Raw genomic sequence first — 9,838 nt, 5'->3', positions numbered from 1 at the left:
GGGGGAGGGGGGCTGCTTCAGCAGCCATGATCAGGAGGAGAGGTTGTTTGTTTCTATTTAGGTGGGTGATGAAAACGTTTCTGAATCCCTGCTTTAACCCATCTCTGACCACACACCCCACCACAAGTACTCCTCAACACAAGCCCCTAAGCTTGTGCAAAACGTCTCCTGCCTCACGCTGTGCTATTTAAGAAGGGTTGGATGGTCATGTAAAGACCACGGGTGGAGAGTCTAAATGAACTGACAAGAGTGTGTTCTGTCCTCCTTTGGTGCTGTGCCATCAGAAAAATTGTTTAGCACGTGACCTGGGCTCTGGGGTGTTGCATGGGGAACTGGGGTGGGGGATGGATGGCTGGAAGAGATTCCTGAGCTGGATCCCCTCTGAATCTGTCCCGGTGGTGGGCGATCCCAGCAGCCACTGCTGCTCCTCTCCCTCTGGGGCAGACTATGCCATCTGTGGATGGATTCGAGGTCTGGAGGGAAATATGGGGGTAAAGTCAAGATTAAATGTGAGAGGCTGGGGAATCTGCTACACAGGGCATGCATTTGGGTTTGGTTGTTTAACCTCAGAGTTGACACATTTGAACACAATTTTGGATTCTTTTCTTGCATGTATATTGGAATAAAAAAAAGCACCAAGTTGCCCTGATACCTCTATTCTCATTGATCACAGTATTTTTAACTAGAAATACCTGCAATGAAGTGAATGGGGAAGCCCTATCCCTGCGAAAAAAAAAAATAGTAACACAGCTCTACTCAGCAAATGAGAGATCTAAAGGGCAGAAGCTAAGAAAAGACACAGTATGAACATGCGGAAAACACTTGGCCCACCTAATAATTCCTCACAGACTCATGCTAAGAGAAAGTCTCTCCAGCAAGGCCACCAGTTTTTGAAAGTTAGACAGTGTGATCCTGGACAGAGGCACATTTCTGGTCTCCTAAAGCATCCAGGACATACACTCCTCACCTTTGTGTTTCCACACAAATGGCAAATGTTAACTGCAAATGAAGAACAATGTGTCCGACATGCTGGAGTGTTTCCTCAGTCTCTCTGTGCTCTCTTCACGCTTAACTCATGCCACATATTTGGGATGGTTTACCTAACCTTGCTCTCCTTCCAGCTCTAGCACTGGGGACACCAGGGAGATGAAGCAGCTCCATTACACCTCATAAGGCTCAGTCTGTCCACCGTTTCTGTCCTTCCTCTCTGCTCTGTGTCTTTCCACAGCAGTCAAGTGCTCAACAAGGCATGTGACATCCCCACTCCGGCTGCTGGACACACAGCAGAGCACGTTGCTGCTCTTACACCTCCTTCTCCTGCTGTTTCTACAGTTCTTTGTATGCCCTTTGTATGCTCACCTTGCTGCTTCTGCATGGTGGTGAAGTCTTCAAAGGTGAGTGTGCGCACAGGAGGCCTCCAGAAGGCGTAGGTCTCCATAATGGCTTCCAGCCCCGTCCTGTGCGATGAAAATAAAACAAGGAGAGAAGAATGTCAGTCAGCTGGCAAGAGTATCAGCGCTGGGGAAAGAGGGCTCCGACCTCACTTGACGTGCTGCTAGTGGCCACCAAAAGGTCGCCTTGGCATCTGTGAATTCCTCAAGCAAGCCTTCCTGCACAGGTGCTGGCCACCAGAGTAAAAAAAGAAATTTCCCCAACCCAGGATTTCAAAAGCTTTTAACAGTCTCTCAGTGCCTTTTTCTTTTTTAACAAGTATCCCAAACTTTCTGTTTGCTTTGCAGGGGAAGCATGACCATAACTTCCTCAAGGCACGCTTTATCACAGAGTGGGCTTCCATGCTTTGTGGATGCAAGCTGTTACGCAAACAACGGAGGTCTGGGATTCAGCTGATAAAATCAGAGATATTTTGTGAATTGCCTTTCCCTTCCACTTCATAGTTCTGGACACTGTTCTGAAGTGCTAAGGGAAGCTATCAAAAAGGAAATCTCCTTGAGTTTGGGCTTCAGTTAGAGGCTTTTTACAAAAGATCAGTGTGTTTAACTCACTGCATAAACAGTACCAAAGAGAAAAACTCAAAAATCAGGTGAGAAGTTTTCCTCTTGAAGGACTGGGGTCCCAGACTTGTTTTTATTTTCCCCACAGAACGCTAGCTCTGCTGAAAGTCTCTATATCATAGGCACACTCTCAGAAAAGACCCCTGTGTTCCTTACAAGACAACTCCCTGGAGTTTCTTCCCAGGAAAGGCTCTCCTCTGTGGAATCTGCAAATTGCTCTGTTTCCCATTCTTCGCCTTCCCCTGCTTCTTTTCCAGCAGCAAGTTATAGCCCTCACACCAACCAAACATGACTAGAGATGCTTTGTCAAATGTGAGAACATATCCCCTTTCAGTGCAAAAGGCTCTAACATCCCCAGAGCCTCTCATCAGATGTTGATTTGATACTGGAGCTGCCTTTTGCTTCTGAAAATGTCTTTCTGCACGTGCCTCCACTCACTCAGTTAACTTTCCAAAGTCTCCCCGGAAGCTCAGATGCTTTAAATACATTGGAGTTGGCAAATCAAACTCTGTATTTTAAGAGGAGGTTTAGAGGAGAGGTTGTTGCATGGTGTTTATTAGCTGCTAAGCTGCTAGAAGTAGAAACAGAAGACATCTCTGCATAGCAGTCTCACACTAGCGCTGAGCACATTACAACAAAACTATTTGGTTAATACAGTGGCCTCTGCCAGCTCATGGAGCTCAGAGACAACAAGGCAGCGCAGAACGTGAACCCATCTGCTAAGTTGGGTTCTGTGTGCAAAAGTAGCTCTTCGACTACCAGTATCGCCCTTAGGATTTCCTCCATTCCCTGTGTGAGAAAGCCACATATGTTTAGACTCCATCTGCTTCTTCACACATGCAGCCAGGAAGAGAATGTTACCTTTTTTTGCAGCCTCATGAAATGAGCCCCAGCCCAAACACCAAGGGAAGGCTTTATGGTACCGTACATCTAAGTGGGCATAAAATGCTCTGAGCAAGTCGCAATACAACAAGACCTGCTGTTTAAAGAACCTGCCTTGGTGATTAAAACCAAGTAATGCATCCAGACTGAAAGTTCCAGCTGTGATAATCCAGCTGCTCTGCGTCTGCTGCAAGGATCGTGAGGGGTAGTAGGGAGGCCAGCTCACTAAAACGAGTGTTCACACAGTCTGGCTCAGTTAGTAGATCCCCATGCACATAAGCCCACTCTGCACCAGCATCTGACTTCTAGCTCTGCTCTCATGACTCCCTTCCAGTAAAACCCAACCCCTAACAGGAGGTGGGTCAGGGAAACAGTAAAGGCAGGATAAAGCTATTACCCCTGCCTCTACCTGGGGCCTGCATCGTGCTCAGCTTGACTCAGTCCAAAGGTTCTAGCTCTCCGTCTACCACTTTCCCTTTTATCAGTATAGTTCTTGAAAGCACCGTATAATTTGTACTTCTAAATGAAAAGGAAAAAAGAGAATAGTCAGAAAAAAAAGAAGAAATAAATGAAAGAAAAAATAGGAGAATAAAAAGAAGAAATAAATAAAAAGAAGAAATAAAAGTGTAAATCAGGAATAATATACTGTTTTCAAGGGTTGGACTCCACTGTGCCTGTGAGCTGATAAAGGGTAAATGGCAGCACTGAGTGTACCAGAGGAGCTTGCAAATATGCACTAATTCCTGCCCTGTATGTCAGGGAAAGAAGGGGTACCACCAAGGACCCACCTCTTTTGACTGCAGGAGTGCAGGTGTAGAATAAACCTTTGCTGCGGACACAGCTCCTGTCACTTTCTCCTTTCCACACTGCAACTACCAGCAGCAAGTGTGACTTCTCCATACTCACAGATTGCCCTGTAATGCTGAGGGCAGCACCGCAGCCACAGGTATCTGAAGAATGGATGCCAAATTCCACAGCTGACATAAAGCCACCTCTTTACTCTTCCTGCCCCGAATGAGAGTCCTTTACTCCTCCAGAGGTATGCACATGTTGAGCATACATTATAAAAAACCCTGGATGACCGGTTAAATACAATTCTACTGTGTACAAATTTAGGTCCTTATATACCAAATCGTCCTTTTATCCCTTCGTTGGTTGGTTTGTTTGTTTTCTCTGTGCTGAACAGATGTTGTAGGTGTTTTTGAAATAGTGTCTAAGCAGAAAACATCCTTACTGAACTTCCACATCTTTCCATGCATCAGACAAGATAAATGAGACAGCAGCATCATGTGCTAGCCTGCTAGGCACCTACAATCCCGTGCATGGAACCTTGCAGAGAAAGGCTCTATGCATCCATGAAAAAGCAGCTTTGATAAGATGGCACACCACCTTTACGTGACTGATTCTGCAATTCTATCACCACCCTTTCTATCTGTATTTTTTTCTCTGTCTGTGATGTATTCCTATTTTTTAAATAAAATGTCAAGGCAAGGAGGTGGGAATCAAGAAACTCCATCACTGTCAACTCCAACAACCCTCTTTCCCACTACAGTTTATGCCATTGGTGTGGTACCAAGATATCTAGAGCCACATCATAGACCTCCACCACAGAGCAGAAGGATAGTGCTCTCCTAGTCAGCAGAAATACTGGAGTGCTATTCTGTGTGTGTTCCAGCCCCTAACAGGGAAAACAAAACCCACCTGGCCATTGAACAGACATTTTGGGACTGCAATAAATGCTGATCAAAAAACGAGAATTTGTTTTCAGCATTTCTGAAATCTCAGCAACTTCTTTTGGGCTTTGGTGAGAGATGCTGGTACCAAGTGTGCTGAACATTATCCATGTGGTATCCACTTTCTCTTCCAAAGAACTGCACTGAAAAATTAATTTCAAACCGTCTATCAGACCATAAACCCTCCCCTCTCACACCATCTTTATGAAGGAAGTTAAAAAGTATCAGAAGACAACTCACTGCCAGCTTTATTTTAGTAAGGTCAGCCCTTTAAAAGGTATCCAGGATTCGCTCTCTCTTTTTCATTCATTCTTTTATTTTTAGAGCTATAAAGTTTTAATAATAGGCAATAAATGAAACAGTTCCATTGTCTGAAAAATGAAAAAATATGTATGAGCTATCTGTGCACCTCCATAATCCATCCCATATGGCTGTCCTGCTGCATGCAGGATTCAGGTCATCGTTTCATTGTTCACGGGGGAAGCCAAACTGTTGGCTTCAAGCACCCTCCTGGCTCTTTTACCCTAGGCAAAAGCTCAAAGAGCATTTCCAACACAAACAACTTTTATTCACCTCAGCTGCCCACATCTGAAAGGAAAGTGCTGTTGCTTGCCTTCAGCTTAGGTTTTTTTCCTTCCATCACCCTGCTGGGTTTCCTGACTGTTGTCCCTTCTGGCTTCCTCCTGGATAAGGAGTTCCCACAAGCATCCCACTGTCAAATGAACTTTACTCAGTCTCCAAAAATAGGTTCTGTGGCATTAAACCTGCACCCTTGCTACCCAAACATTTGGCTAGCTGAGCTCCATATGTCAAAAACTCTGGTTCTCAATCTTTTGAAGTTCAGGAAAGCAACCAAGTCATACATGACTCCTATGTACATTACGTAGGTATCCTTTCACCATCAGGACTGATTCTCTTGTTTGAATTTTTATAGATGCTTCATGTGGTTTTGCAGATCATAGAACCATAGAATGTTAGGGGTTGGAAGGAACCTCTAGAGATCGTCTAGTCCAACCTGCCTGCCAGAGCAGGATCACCTAGGGCAGACCACAGGTAAAACAAAGATAGATCAAAAATCATGTAGAGGGAATCTCTAACAAGCAGGAACTAAGACTCGGCCTCCTAACACAGGTTAAGTCCCTAATCCACCAAGGCTAATGGCTAGATTGTTGAACACCGTGAGTTAACATGGTTTGAGAGCTCCAAGACTGCTAAACAACATCCAGCTGCTGAGATATTTTCATCATTCCTTCCAAAATATCCCACTGCTCCTTCTCCCAGCGCAAGGACTGGGGCAGTCAGCTGTGAAGGCAGACAACCATGCAAACAACTGAAGGAGACCCAAGAAAGGATCCATGAAAAGATTACCCCCCACACACAGATAACACGCAGTTACATCATGATAAGGTGTCCCCTAATTGTCACTCCAGTTGACCTGTTATCCTGGTGAGATTAGAAAGTCACAAGGTGAAGAGGAGTCAACCAGCACAGTTAAGTCCCATTTGGAGACTCCTTTTTACACATGGCTTGGCCCTTAACACTTTTCTCCCTCCTATGGGTATAGCTATGTAAGTGTCCTCTTCAAAGGGAGCAGCTGAGCATTAGTGTCCTCTGCTAGCTGATGACAGTGATGCAACCTTAGCCAGACCACTACTTGTGAGGCAGGCGCCTGACTGCTATATATGCTTGCAAATACCTTTGCCTGTTTTTTCTTCCTAAAGCCTCAGGCTGCTCTCTTTGATGTGTAATACCTTAAAGATTTTAATTCCTCTTTACATCAGCAGAGAGCCTTACTGAGCCCTCCCCACAGCTGCAGCCGTGTAGCAATTTCCTGCCCTTTCTTAAATCAATGAGCTACAAAGATCAGTAATTCCCAACCTTTTCAGGAAACTGTCCAAATTCACTGGGCTAGGACCTTATTAACGCCTTCCATGTTAAACTAGCCCACCACGTACCTGGAACTGAATCAATCCCTGTTTGAAGCCTGGCCTCCAGTGCAGCTGTATCTCTGCACACAGGGAAGACCTCGTATCTGAGGCACATATTACTTCCCCCACGCAGGAGAGGAGAGCAGAGTAAAAGTCACATATGCCTGGAGTACTGGAAATAATGCTCATGGCAGGAATTAAATATAGGTGGTAACATCTTTTCACAGAGCTACAATAAGATGAGAACAGAGGAGCTGAGCTAGGAAGCCACAAGGTCAGTAAGATGTTTTCTTTGTGATTGTGGAAAGTGGAGCATTTACACGAGCGATCGGAAACATGGGGCAGTTGCCCATTCACTGAACGCTTCCCATACCAAACCCTGAGTGAGGTAGCGGTGCTGGTGAACACACACAAGAGGAGCATGCAAGTAAAAACTGAGTTACAGTGCCCATGGGGACAGCAAATGAGGGCTACACACGACTTTCGCTGTGGCCTGCACACTCAGAGCCCTGCTTACAACCCTAGGGTTGTCGTAATCAGGTCATATATGTCTAATTCTATAGTTAATTTAATGTTTAAAGCCTTTGTCACGCTGATTTAAAGGATACCCAGGTCATTTAGATCTGAAATTAGATGCGAAATATTTAGATCTGCACACACACTCTGCTGGATTCATGAATGGCAGAAAAAGCTGAAGTTTTTGTTTGGATTTTCTTATTCCTTTTTGATAATTCTGCATTGTCTTCTACTAATACAAATTGTGTTTTAATAAAGTTCCAGTTGTTAAAATATGACATATTTTTTAAAATGTTTAAGCTGTCCTACTTAATCTTTCCATAAAAATCCTGACAAAAATAAGTAACACAGTCAAAATAAAGCAATTTGGTATCACTGGAAAAAAACTGAAATTGTTTGAAACTAGAACATTTTTGCAATTCTATCCTGCAAACCTATCAGAAATTCAATTCTTCTTCTAATATAAAGCAAGCATTTTTACTCCCAAGGTTCAAAATTTCCTGTGAAAATTAAAACTAAATAATATCATTCAATCAGTTCTATATATAATAAAGAACAAGTAAAGTGTCTAGATCTTCCTACTACAATTTTAATTATTTTTCAGAGCATTGTCCTGTGACCTAGTCATCTGTTTTACCATCTGTAATCCTCCACTTGTCTCTGTTCCTCATTTTAGTAATAATTTTTTTTTTAAGAAACTCTACAATATATTTACAAATTCATTTATTTTACGTAATTCTTTGGAGATCATGGTACTATATCAGTAATACACAAAAAGTTTATTAATCACTTTTCAGAGGTATCAAAGAAAGATTTAATTGTGTTTCTCAATAACAAATGGAAAAGCTCAGGGGAACATGAAAATAATAAAAATGAGCACAAATAAATTAATTATCCAGCAGAGGGGAAAAAAACCAGCAAAACATACATACAGAAGAAAATAGCCTTAAAAGTAGTGGTAACAGAAGGGGTACTAAGGTAGCCGTGAACAGGTAATTAAACATACAACAGCAAAAAAACAAACACAGGAAAAATGTCAAGCAGAAAAGTTATAGGATGCCTTTACAGATATGTTTTCTGAGAATATCTAAAACCCTCTGTCAGAGTTTTAGATTGCAGAATCCAGGCAGAGGTAGGAGCAGCACTAGAGGAGACTTCTGAAAAGAAATAGGATCAGTCTAGCAGCTAATTTGGAAAGTATATTCTAAGGAAGACATCAGTATGTATTGGATCTGTTTAGGCCAAGTAAATCAGTTATTCTAATTCCTCTAAGAACTAGGCTACAGCAAACTTCTTCTGTAAAAAAAACAATTAGAATCACAAAACACCTTCCTCAGCCTTACAAACATGCCCTGTGCACTCAGCAGGGGAAGGAGAGAGGAGGTCAATGAGGAAACACAAACAAACTCCTCATACCTGTTTCTCCCAGAATCTCTGAAGCCTTTAGCAAAGGGGTTTCTGTCAATTTTTAATCTGGTGATCTACAAAGGAAGAAGAAGAGAGTTAGCTGATCTCTCAAATTTTTTTCTCTTTCAAAAAAGGAAAATCACTGATGGAAACAACTCTTGTCCAAACCACCTGTATGATGATCTTTCATACTTATTTCCCCAGTTGCCTTTCCATTATCCATGAGCATTATCTGTTCAGCAAATGAACAGTGCCAGAGACAGAAACTTGGCAGCATGAGAAAACCTGGCACAGCCCTGGGTCTAAGAAGCTGTTCCCAAAGGAAAGGCAAACCTTGGATGCAGGTGCAAAACCCCAGGAGCTATAATTCATCAGCAGCCATGTGGTTCAGGAAGCAGGCATACTGCTCAGGTTTGGCTGGTATCTGGGTCATCCCAGCCCCAACATCGTAGATATCCAGCAGCTGGATGCACTCATGAACCTTCAAACAATGCTAAGGAGAAAAGGCCAAACAAAGCACATTGCTACAGCCTCCAAAGACAGCAGCTGGTCACCCAGTCATATGCACAAGGTGCTGCTGTTCTGGTCAGCATCTGTGTGGCCCTTAGAGGTTTTCTCATCTGGAAAACACTTTTTTTTCTTTTTTTTCCTCCTCTAAACAAAGAAGACAACAACCAGACTGAGTGCTTTTGGGGAATCTTCCTTCCTGTTTTATTTTTAGACATGAATTCCATGTTGGTAAATATGAAGAATAATATTGGGATCTTGAACTTGCAGCCTGTGGTATCACACTCCTTGTTGGCTACTCTCCAGCCTGGTGCAGTGTGAAAGCTTCCATCTGCCAGCCTTACCTTGTCCCAGAGATTCTGTCTCTGGGGTGAAAACAGAGTGAGATCTTCAGATGCTATCAAATTTGAGGGGGTTTTGCTGAAATTGCTCAAAAGGGACTAGTTCAGTACAGACTGATCTGAAGCGCATTTGCAGGTGTTTTGCTTCTGTCAGAACCAAGCTCTTACTCTGGATATTAACCTCAGACCTGGAATGCAGCTCCTATTTTTGCAGAAGCTTAATTTGTGAACTTAATTTCCGCTAGCCTGACTTTGCAGCTGTCCTGGGACTTGTGTGTACAGAGACAGATATGTTCTGGGGAGGATGGAATTACAGCGGAGGGAATCCCTGCGGTGGATTTGCTAACGTTTTACAATTGTTTCCAGAGACTCTTCTCCCAGTAAGGCAAAGTTTTACAGCCACTGGAGAGCATGCAGGCAGACTCAGGGGATTTAAATCTATTTTTAATGAAAATATTTCTCCAACCCATCAGAACCTCCTTTACTTGTATTATAAAAATCCACCCCCCAAT

The 9,838-nt window shown here is 43.1% G+C and overlaps 1 protein-coding gene across 1 annotated transcript in view; it reads right to left on the bottom strand.

Annotated features, from left to right (window-relative positions):
• The window catches only part of LOC104276840 (T-box transcription factor TBX15-like), a 36,735-nt gene that overhangs the window by 13,336 nt on the left and 13,561 nt on the right, over nucleotides 1-9,838 (bottom strand). Inside the window, 2 exon segments of the mRNA XM_009873292.1 lie at nucleotides 1,360-1,457; nucleotides 8,488-8,552. Coding sequence (XP_009871594.1) covers nucleotides 1,360-1,457; nucleotides 8,488-8,552 — 163 coding nt within the window.

The sequence above is a fragment of the Apaloderma vittatum genome, unplaced genomic scaffold (assembly GCF_000703405.1).
Source record: "Apaloderma vittatum isolate BGI_N311 unplaced genomic scaffold, ASM70340v1 scaffold7, whole genome shotgun sequence".
Classification (NCBI taxonomy): Eukaryota; Metazoa; Chordata; class Aves; order Trogoniformes; family Trogonidae; genus Apaloderma; species Apaloderma vittatum.
Note: the sequence above shows the minus strand (reverse complement) of the source record. Positions and strands in the feature narration are given on the sequence as shown.